The sequence below is a fragment of the Ambystoma mexicanum genome, chromosome 9 (assembly GCF_040938575.1).
Source record: "Ambystoma mexicanum isolate Mex_15411 chromosome 9, UKY_AmexF1_1, whole genome shotgun sequence".
NCBI lineage: Eukaryota > Metazoa > Chordata > Amphibia > Caudata > Ambystomatidae > Ambystoma > Ambystoma mexicanum.
Window position 1 is genome coordinate 169156767 of NC_090931.1, and position 11705 is coordinate 169168471.

General features: G+C 48.3%; 1 protein-coding gene across 2 annotated transcripts in view; it reads left to right on the forward strand.

The window, feature by feature from the left end:
- The window catches only part of C1QTNF5 (C1q and TNF related 5), a 43467-nt gene extending 37231 nt beyond the window's left edge, over positions 1-6236 (forward strand). For both annotated transcript variants that reach the window (XM_069614365.1, XM_069614364.1), the window contains exon 3: positions 5198-6236. In XM_069614365.1, the coding sequence (XP_069470466.1) occupies positions 5198-5715 (518 nt within the window). In that variant the 3' untranslated portion in view covers positions 5716-6236. The remainder of the gene's footprint in view (positions 1-5197) is intronic.
- Positions 6237-11705: the final 5469 nt, after the last annotated feature.

The window sequence follows — 11705 nt, forward strand, 5'->3', positions numbered from 1 at the left end:
ACTGCCGCCTCCATGCGTGCCAGTGCCAGGATCTCTTCCAGTGACCTTTGCTTTTGTAACAGTTGCTTTCGGAATGGTTGCGAGAGGCATCCGGCGATTACCTGGGATCTGAGTGCTTCTTCGTTGGAGTATCTAGGAAATTCACAATATTTTAGCTTTATACGAAGGCGCATGACAAAATTGTCCATGGATTCGCCCCTCTTTTGTCTGGTAGTATGGAATATGTGACGCTCATAGTCGATGTTGATATGAGGGATGAAGTATTCCGATAGCTTGCCGTGCAGTTTGCCATATGTTATTGTGTCGACGTTTAAGAGTTCACTCGCAATGTCCCTCACTGCTGGTCCAACGGCCATGAAGAGGGTGTTTTTGAGTCTTGTGTCATCCGTTAAGCCTATGGCCCCTGCGTAAAATTTGAAGTCCCTGACCCATATGACCCAACGGGGCCCCAGATTGGAGGTGTCTTAGAGTTCAAATGGGCCCAGCATGTGCATTATTTGTGATGCACCCCCTTCAGTTTGTACTGGTTGATTGTTTCCTTGTGTGGCATCCGTCCCTCCGGATGATGAGGCTGTTGAAATTGCCGGATCCGACATGGTGTTATAAGGCGTGGCTTTTGGCTTGTGTTTTGCTGGTCCTGCCTGTGATGGTGGCAGGTGGTTTTATACTTATTATGTTTGCGTCCCTTGGACGTACTTTATCTTTACTTCCTTGTGCTGCTGTTCTGTGATTGTCCTCTTTCTCACTGTGCTGGCCTCTGCTCTTGCGTGTCACGGGGGGCAGGTTCACTTCAGCTTGTGGATTCTCTGCCTCATGAGCTGCCCGTGGGGCCGCAGCGGGGTGTGCTCGGAATGTACCGCTGTGTGCGTGCTTCTTGAAGCCGGCTCCTGTGGGTCTGATTGCGTCGTGGCGGAGCGTGAGGCAGGTATGGGGCGTGGGCAGTGCTTACCGGCGTGAGGCCGCTCTCTCTCCCGGGCCCGTTTTCATCTGCTGTGGCACCCGTCCTATGCAGCGGCGTGCGCAGGTCTTCCTGCGTGCGGCCGAACTGTGATGCGGGTGGGTGCCTCCGAGGCTCAGCTGGGCGGCTGTGGCGCATTCTGGTTGTTGCTGCCGCGTCTTGTGAACTTGAGGCCGGTGCGCTGCGTGCCGGCTGCTGGTATGACGAGGTGCACCGACGCGCTATTCTGCCCGGCAGCGGACCTTGTTACGACACGGGTGGGTCGCTCGACCCCTCACCGCCATTGTTAGATACCCGCAAGGGAACCTGGAAGGCAGGCCCAGTAAATGATACGCAGGAGCCGGGGTCAATGCACAACTTTCTTTATTCACTTACAAGCGGCAACTGCCGAACTTGTACCCCGCCCCCTCCCTAGTCCCTACGTCATGTCCTGTCCAGCCTGCAAGGACCGCAAGCGGCAGCCCGCCCACACAACGATCTGGGAAGGTGCTGACACATTTGACACATGGCTTCCACGATTACACTTCCCCCGGGGAAAGGGCCTTGAGTGGCTGGAAACAGTGGGCGGCACACAAAGTATTCTCCCCCCACCCCCTGTTCCAGCCACCTGATTGGCTGAGCACCCTGTGAAGGCTATTTCAGACCTTGCTATGAAGTCCTTTCCCAAGCGATCTGTCTGGCAAAATCAGATAATGGATATGGCTTTAAAGCGAAAGCATGGGGGGTTTGAGCCAACTCCTGGATGATGTGGTAATATAAAGCCGCCTTTAATAACATCTGCTTGCTTTGTAAGTGCTGGTGAATTGATAACCGAGCAAGATGTAGGAATTTATACCGTCACAGCTGTACCTCTGTCACTGGTCACCTTCTCTTTTCCCAAAACACAGACAGGGTTTTTAAATTTAAAAAACTCTCATCTGTGGTGTTTTCTGGACTTTGTGAGACCCACAGGGACTGTGAAATTGATCATTAGGGTTGTACTCCGTAGGAAATATTTAAATGCAGCGGATTACGTTTAAAAGGTGTGCACCTTTTATACATTGGCAGAAAAATTACTGGCAACGCTCTGCTCCTAGGTTATTTTGAAGATGTTCACAATGAATCTTCCGAGAGGTCAAATGCTTATGGAAGAGAAGTAGGAACAAACCCCACCCCTCCCAACACCCCTCCCCTCCCCCCACGCCCTGTCCATTTCCAGCAAGGAAGACATGTAAACAATGTGAATATGAAACTCACTTCCTCGTCTATTGCGCCATGTATCAAGACCTCAGGAGACACTGGTGTGGTAAAGTTGCGAGGGGACTCCATGTCACTGGGAACACCCCACTCCAGTCCTGGCCTCTGCATTTATTTAGTTTCACTTTTGTGCCTTTGATTCAGTCAAAGGGACCAAAGACTTCAAATCCCAGTATGCAATTCATAGAAAAATGAAAGCTTATGATTAGAGGTGTGAGAGCCTGGCGAGGCCCGTTCCGACCCAGGCTCCAACGGGGGCTCTAGCCCAACCCTCCTTCTCTGCCGTACCCCCGGATGCCACGGGCCTGCCACAGGCCCCACCATGGCTGCCCAGTGCACAAAAAAGGGCCTTTTTCCATTTTGCCTGCGCCGAATCTATGTAATGAACACAATTTTTGAATCCTCATGTGTAAGAATAAAGAGACAGCAGAATAAAAGGCACCTGGAAGACATGCGGCACAGCTAAACACTCGTTGGTTTATAATCTGAGAGGAACGTTTCCAGTTTTTCAATTGTAAATCATATTATTGATTGTAAAATAATCCTTTTGCGCTCTCCTGTGTTCTCATTCTGTAATTGCAGGGACCGAAAGGTCCGCCAACTGCAGGCCTTCTGCTTATGACGATTTAGGGAGAGTGATGATAGCAAAGATACATGGAACAAGGGAGAAGCTTACACCTGGGGACTCACCATTACCAGTGGTGCAACAACATTGAGCTGGTCGGGCACTAGTCCCCCACCCCCAACATGTTGGACTATGTTGGCTCGACCTGGCTGACCTAGCCCTTGCAGGACAGAACAGGACACAGACATTAAACAGCGCGTGGGCTTTGCTGTTAACAAAGGCCCTGCAATTAAAGCATTTCATTGTAAGCTCCTGCATTCATTTGTATACTCGTTTAGGCAATTGAAATCGTGATGTATGATTAGTACTTGCAAGCCTGGGGAATGCCTGGAATTGGAGAGGGGCAGGAGGAAGCTCATTCTTACAGCAGTCTTTAAGTGTGTGGTTTCAGATGTGTAGGAGAGAATTCAGTGCTCGTAGCACCGAAGCTGCACTAGACTAGTCTTATTAGAACAACAAGTAAAGAAGTGAGATGCCCCCACACAAGTACGTGTTTCCCTCCCCCACAGTCATTGAAGTTAGTTATATATATATATATGTAGGAAAGTCCATTTGAGCCAAGCCACACATTCCACAAGGCATTGTGGGTATGCAAATTAGCTCACATGCAAACCCTTTTCTCCAGGAAATTGTCTTTGTCTAAGAGGGCAGTGCTACTTTAAACATAGCTTAATCATCCCAAAACAGACATTTGCAAGGCTGCCAGGACAACTACATACCTGGTGTCACCCTTATTAGGGATCATCAGTGCAGTATATTCCTGACATCCTTGTGGTTGGAGCATTTGGCCATGTTTTCACAACACTAAGAAAGTTATGGTGGGATATGTTTTGTTAAGTTTATATTTTTTGTAACCTTTATTTATGGAAAATATGCTATAAAATTCGACACTGGAACCATTTTTTCTGAATTTCTTTGGGGGTGGGGGTGGGGGTTGGTCATGCTCACGCTCACTATGTTCATTCAGTCTGTGTATTATGGGGCCACTTTGAAAAGTATTGTGGGTCCCAGTCCACCACGGTGTACGACATCAAACTAGACTTCTCATGTGCTGTGAGGGAAGGCACACTGCTCTTGGGTAGAGGGCTTCCTGAACCTGTGCTACCTGGGGGGTAGTGAGACATGCTCAGGGCTCATAGAACCCTTCTCCACCTAAATGCAGCGCCAGAGGTCAATAAACATACAACACACAGTGATTGTGGAAAAAAGAAATATATTCAAAATGACCTATTTGAGACACGTGTTTCGGCGACAGACTCGCCTTTTTCAATCAGACCTGCTTGCTCATTCATTTTACCTGAGGGGTAGCTGTTCTGTGTGAGGCCTGAGTGAACATATCTAACTGAGAAATAGCTCTGCTACCACCTGTCTGAGTAAGGGGGAATGGTTCTGAGTTCTGAGATTAAACCTGGGGGATAGCACTGCTGTTTGTGGCCCGAGCCAATGTGTAACATGAGTGGTGGCTTTGCTGTCTGAGGCCGGAGTTCCACGAGCAGAAGCACCAGCTTCTCACATGTGTCCTTGATGAACAAGGTGGCTCCCGGTTGCTGCAAGGATCTCATTAAAATCCCTCTGCATCATCCATAAGGCTGTCTGGGGCCGGGGACCAGGCAATATGAACTTGCTGTCACTAAATACTCTCCATCCAGATCTTTACGTTCCTCCAGCACCAACTCTCTGCGTGTCAAGCACTTTGCTAAATAGCGAGCTGATGGCGATCTCTCTCCTCGGCTGCTCTCTCCTATGGAACAGCTTCCCCCTTCCTCTATATCTTCAGCCTGATCTGCTCAAATTCCGGAAGCTCCTCAAGACTTTCCTTTTCACCTCCTCCTACCCTTCCTCTCTCCTCTGCTAAGCCCTCACAGTTGCTGAGATTGGTGACCAGGGCCCTTATGTGTCCTCTTGGGTCCTGGCCTCCCACACCCAATTGCCTTCAGCCTCCGCCCGCTCCCAGCACTTACCTTGGAACCCACTGGCCTGTGCCACCACAGGCCTACACTTACCTATTTATCTGAAGCTGACCACTCACCTAGACACTTAACAGCTGCTCACTCCCTAGCACTTCCTTCTTGGTACGCCTAGCACTTACCCCACCACTCCCTCATCCCTTAACCCTCTCTGCATTTGCACGTTCCGAATGCTCACCTGGCCTAGTAGGCACGCCTCTATCTTTCATTTGTTATATCTGCTTTTCATGCCCATGTTCCTTCCCTGTTGCCCTGTGGGCGCTTTGAAACGCAATTTACTTGTTGTATAAGTGCCTTACAAATGCAGAATAAATAAATATATAAACACCTGAGAAAAAGACTAGGCGTTAGAAAGCAGCTTCCTGATTACCCTCAAACTCCAGCCTAACATATTTTATCTTCTCCCTCCAGGAATGACGGGCCCCCGAGGGGACACTGGTAGCTCTGGTGCTGATGGAGCCAAAGGAGAAAAAGGATTGGCAGGGCAGTGCCCTGTTAGCCCCCGCTCGGCCTTCAGCGCCAAGCGCACAGACACACGCAGTCCGCCAGCAGCAGACCAGCCAATTGTCTTTGACCAGGTCCTCATCAACGAGCAGGGCCACTATGATGAGAAAACGGGCAAGTTCATGTGTGAGGTCCCCGGCGTTTACTACTTTGCCGTCCACGCCACCGTCTACCGCAGTAGCCTGCAGTTCGACCTGCTGAAGAACGGCAAACCGGTGGCCTCCTTCTTCCAGTTCTACGGCAACTGGCCCAAGCCCTCGGCCTTGTCTGGGGGCGTGCTGCTGCGGCTGGAGCCAGAGGATGAGGCGTGGGTCCAGGTGGGGGTGGGTGACTACAGTGGCTTGTATGCTAGCATCAAGACCGACAGCACCTTCAACGGGTTCCTGGTCTACTCTGATTGGCCCAGCTCCCATGTGTTCGCCTGAGAGGGGATCCTTGCCATTCCCCTACTGCTTTTCTCCAAAGCTAAGACATATACTCACCACTACACAGGAACGACAACAGGGCCTCGCCTGGATAGATCACAACCTGCAACTACTGTCTCAGTCTTCACAGAGGATCCCGCCCTTGTGCGCGGCCGCAAGGTCTTCAACGCGATGCCAGGGAACCTGCCTTATTGAGTGTGGAACATACTCTATTGGTCTGTCCTAGGTAATCTACATATTCAGCTCGCTCTGGGCCACGACCATGGGGTGGTCGACTGATTTGTTCCACCATTTGTGAACTACGACTAACTAGAAGCGATTTGGGCTTGCAGTAATTCAGTCTACTCACACCAATTTCTGCTCCGCTTACAAAGGCCAGAAAATGGTCTGCTGGCATGGACAGTAATTCACCTTTTCTGTAACTGTTTAAATATATCATTGATACATTCTGTTACATAGGCTTTAGAATGAATTGCCTAAAGTAAGAACACGGATAATACATTATACTGGATGGTGTGTAATTATGTGCGTTACATAGTTCAGCTGAGAAAAGTTAGCTAGCAAATGAAACAAACTACCAGGGAAAGGTCAGCACAGTCCTTAAGGGCTGGAGAATTGAGAGTGCGTTTTGCAGAGCTCAGCACTGACAGGTCCCACATAAGGTTCAGAGTAGTTTGTTAGTGAATGCCTTTATACATAGCATAAGGCAGGTCTTTTGCCTAGTAACCCTTCCTCATAACCTGGGCAGAGGACTGATCGGAAGGGGGATTGGGGGGCTCTCACCTCTGACTGCCAACACCCTGGTTCATTCATATCCTGCCCAATTGTATGCGTCCCTCCCTCCTCGGTCTCAAGATGAATGGGCCGGCTCATTTAAGGTGGTATAAGGCTTGCTGTCTCAAGAAATATACATTACAATGGGGGTAACTTGGTGATAACATTTTTTATAATTAGCCAGCAACTCTTTGGCTCCAACCAGAAGGAAATTAATCATGAATGCCAGGGCAGAGCAGGGCAATTAAATGCAAAGTGGCACACAGTAACAGAAGGCCAAAGACAGAGGCTCACTGTACAATGGCTAGGCATGGCTGTGGGCACATCACAATTGGCTCTGTAAATGGGGTTCGATTGCCAGGTCTTGTGAGTAAGTCTTGAGGTTGTAGGATTCCCTCACCCACCGTTGTTTCATAACTAAAATTGGAAGCGTGCTTGACGGGCACTGGGGTCAAGGGGTGAAGGCTACAGTTTGCCAAACACTAAACAGCTCACTTACGAATAACACCCAAACAACCCATGGTCGTAGGACCCACAAAACTGGGTGTGTGTTTTCCACACAACAAAACAGTGTCTAGTCCTAACCACTCTGTGCAAACACAAATTTGAGTTACATTCTTTGCATGAGTTTTGACCTCTTTTTCTGTCTCCTTGATGTTTCAGCCTGATGCCAGAGCAAAGGTTCTAATCAGTTTTCAAGGATACATTCCTTCCCAGAGTTCAGACTGTAAGGGTGAATCAGAAGGTTTTTTACTGCACAGTCACATGACTCATCAAAAGCATTACATAGTGTTCGGAGGTGTGTCATCTTTCAGATTATGGGTGAAGTGGTGTAGGGGCGCCCATCTGCGATAAAATAAGACATCGGCAGGTCCAAAAGTAGGCCTGCAAAGGAGAGTTTGCCGGATAAAGATTGGTCACTTGCCTATATTATGCTAATTGGCAACAGCCAATTAGATGTGGTAGAGGTTCACTGTGAGAGGTTGGGGCTAGAGATTGGGGTAAGATTTACGGTGTTACGACTGGAAGTTGGGGTAAGCCATTAAATGTAGTGCTGGGAAGTTAGAGGCTGAGTTAGAGGTTAAAGGCTGAGGTTAGCAGTGAGGGTCCAAGATTGGGGTTCGGACTGGAGGGTTCCATAAGAGCCAAGGGCAGAAAGAGAGAGAACCAGGGAAGAAAAGACTAGGCTCTGGGGATCTCCCTATTAAAAACAAAACACAGTTTTAGCAGCAGGGTATTACAGCATTCACATGTTAATAACGGAAAGACGACTTTGGGAGGGCGACTTTTAACATTCTTACCAGAGGCAAACTCACAATTGACAGTCAACATTTGGGCATGGAAGCAATAAGAGATGGTACTGCATCCGGGTGCTACACTCACAGGTACAGCGTTTTATTGGGTCAGGGGTGTTGCTGTGATGTTTATAATCCAATAGCTGCAGGGAGATCTATCATAGTCTAAAATGTGGCTGTGCTCTGGATATCAGTGTATAGGTGTAGGGAAACCTTGCACGTAGCACAGCACATGATAGTTAGTACGTGCATCAGAGCCTGACTCTGAGGTGGAAGATGTCACTATGCACTGGGTATATCACTATGCGCTGGGTGTAAGGCACTCGGTTCTTGGGTACCTGTCTCATAGATTGTAGGATGTCACTGTGTGCAGGATATAAGCTGGCAAGTGCTGAGGGACATTTCTCTTGTGTGGCGAGATGCCGCTGTGTGCAGCATGCAAGTGGAAAGGTACAGGGGAACATATCTGTGATGTTAAGATGCCACTATGGGGTCTATGTAAGTTATACAGTGGAGTGGAACCTGTCTCTGATGGTGTGAGATGTCACTATATGCTGAATACAAGTGAATAGGTTCAAGGGAACCTGCCTCTCATGTTGTAAGATGTCCCTGTGTGCTAGGTGTCAATGGGTTAGGGGACCGGTCTCTGATTGTGTAAAATGTCCCCATGTTCAAGACAGTAGGTTGAGGGGAACTGGCTCCTTATGGTGTAAAATGCAACTATGTTCTGTGTATAAATCAATAGTTTCAGGGAACCTGTCTCTGCTGGTGTAAAATGTCCCCATGTGCTAGTAGTAACTCAAAATGTTCAGGGAACTTGCCTCTGATGGTGTAAAATGTCCCCATGTGCCAGGTGTAGGTCAATAGGTTCAGGAAACCTGCCTCTGATGGTGTACTATCTCCCTGTGTGCTAGGTGTAAGTCAATGGGTGCAGGGAACCTCTCTCTGATTGTGTAAAATGTCCCCATGTGCTAGGTGTAATCCAATAGGTTCAGGGAACCTGCCTCCGATGGTGTAAGATGTCCCTGTGTGCTAGTAGTAAGCCAATAGGTTCAGGGAACCTGCCTCTAATGGTGTAAGAGGTTTAAGGGAACCTGCCTCTGATGGTGTGAAATGTCCCCATGTGCTAAGTGTAAGGCAATAGGTTAAGGGGAGCCATCTCTCTGATGGTGTTAGATCTCCCTATGTGCTGAATATAAGTGAAGAGGCTTAGGGTAACCTGCCTCTGATGGTGTAATATGTCACTATATGTAAAGCAATAGATTAAGGGGAACCTACCTATGATGGTGTAAAATGTCCATGTGTGCTGTGCATAAGTGAAACAGGTTGAGGGGAACCTGTCTCATATTTTGTAAGATGTCACTATATGATAGGTGTGAGGCAATAGATTAAGGGGAACTTGCCTCCGATGTAGTAAGATGTCACTATATGCTAGGTGTAAGGCAATAGATTAAGGGAAACCTGCCTCCGATGTAGTAAGATGTCACTATATGCTAGGTGTAAGGCAACAGATTAAGGGAAACCAGGCAATAGATTAAGGGAAACCTGCCTCCGATGTAGTAAGATGTCACTATATGCTAGGTGTAAGGCAACAGATTAAGGGAAACCAGGCAATAGATTAAGGGAAACCTGCCTCCGATGTAGTAAGATGTCACTATATGCTAGGTGTAAGGCAATAGATCAAGGGAAACCTGCCTCCGATGTAGTAAGATGTCACTATATGCTAGGTGTAAGGCAACAGATTAAGGGAAACCAGGCAATAGAGTACGGGAAACCTGCCTCCGATGTAGTAAAATGTCACTATATGCTAGGTGCAAGGCAATAGATTAAGGGAAACCTGCCTCTGATGTAGTAAGATGTCACTATATGCTAGGTGTAAGGCAACAGATTAAGGGAAACCAGGCAATAGATTAAGGGAAACCTGCCTCCGATGTAGTAAAATGTCACTATGTGCTAGGTGTAAGGCAATAGATTAAGGGGAACCAGGCAATAGAGTACGGGAAACCTGCCTCCGATGTAGTAAAATGTCACTATATGCTAGGTGTAAGGCAATAGATTAAGGGAAACCTGCCTCCGATGTAGTAAGATGTCACTATATGCTAGGTGTAAGGCAATAGATTCCCATCTGTGAAAGGCACAGTGAGTAAAAGCAGTGGCTGCGAACTCTCAAGTGGTTAATAACCACTGAACAGGTTATCATGTCTGTTCTTGCGAGAGAGGGGCGCCCGCTACCTTTGTAAAACTATTTGTTAAGGAACCTGGGATTGGTAACCCTAGGTCTCCTGGGGGCAACCAGACGTGGTCTCCCTCTCACTGTGCTTAGAGAGGCATCAGCTTCACCTCACTGATGATCTCCAACAAGGGTGAAACACGTGTATGGGGTTGCTGGTGGTACTCTCGTTCAGATTGGAATTGCCATTGTATTTCGGTGCTGGACTGCCCCTGGGCAGGACAAAGACTGATATGCAAATGGATATTTCCCATCTGTGAAAGGCACAGTGAGTAAAAGCAGTGGCTGCGAACTCTCAAGTGGTTAATAACCACTGAACAGGTTATCATGTCTGTTCTTGCGAGAGAGGGGCGCCCGCTACCTTTGTAAAACTATTTGTTAAGGAACCTGGGATTGGTAACCCTAGGTCTCCTGGGGGCAACCAGACGTGGTCTCCCTCTCACTGTGCTTAGAGAGGCATCAGCTTCACCTCACTGATGATCTCCAACAAGGGTGAAACACGTGTATGGGGTTGCTGGTGGTACTCTCGTTCAGATTGGAATTGCCATTGTATTTCGGTGCTGGACTGCCCCTGGGCAGGACAAAGACTGATATGCAAATGGATATTTCCCATCTGTGAAAGGCACAGTGAGTAAAAGCAGTGGCTGCGAACTCTCAAGTGGTTAATAACCACTGAACAGGTTATCATGTCTGTTCTTGCGAGAGAGGGGCGCCCGCTACCTTTGTAAAACTATTTGTTAAGGAACCTGGGATTGGTAACCCTAGGTCTCCTGGGGGCAACCAGACGTGGTCTCCCTCTCACTGTGCTTAGAGAGGCATCAGCTTCACCTCACTGATGATCTCCAACAAGGGTGAAACACGTGTATGGGGTTGCTGGTGGTACTCTCGTTCAGATTGGAATTGCCATTGTATTTCGGTGCTGGACTGCCCCTGGGCAGGACAAAGACTGATATGCAAATGGATATTTCCCATCTGTGAAAGGCACAGTGAGTAAAAGCAGTGGCTGCGAACTCTCAAGTGGTTAATAACCACTGAACAGGTTATCATGTCTGTTCTTGCGAGAGAGGGGCGCCCGCTACCTTTGTAAAACTATTTGTTAAGGAACCTGGGATTGGTAACCCTAGGTCTCCTGGGGGCAACCAGACGTGGTCTCCCTCTCACTGTGCTTAGAGAGGCATCAGCTTCACCTCACTGATGATCTCCAACAAGGGTGAAACACGTGTATGGGGTTGCTGGTGGTACTCTCGTTCAGATTGGAATTGCCATTGTATTTCGGTGCTGGACTGCCCCTGGGCAGGACAAAGACTGATATGCAAATGGATATTTCCCATCTGTGAAAGGCACAGTGAGTAAAAGCAGTGGCTGCGAACTCTCAAGTGGTTAATAACCACTGAACAGGTTATCATGTCTGTTCTTGCGAGAGAGGGGCGCCCGCTACCTTTGTAAAACTATTTGTTAAGGAACCTGGGATTGGTAACCCTAGGTCTCCTGGGGGCAACCAGACGTGGTCTCCCTCTCACTGTGCTTAGAGAGGCATCAGCTTCACCTCACTGATGATCTCCAACAAGGGTGAAACACGTGTATGGGGTTGCTGGTGGTACTCTCGTTCAGATTGGAATTGCCATTGTATTTCGGTGCTGGACTGCCCCTGGGCAGGACAAAGACTGATATGCAAATGGATATTTCCCATC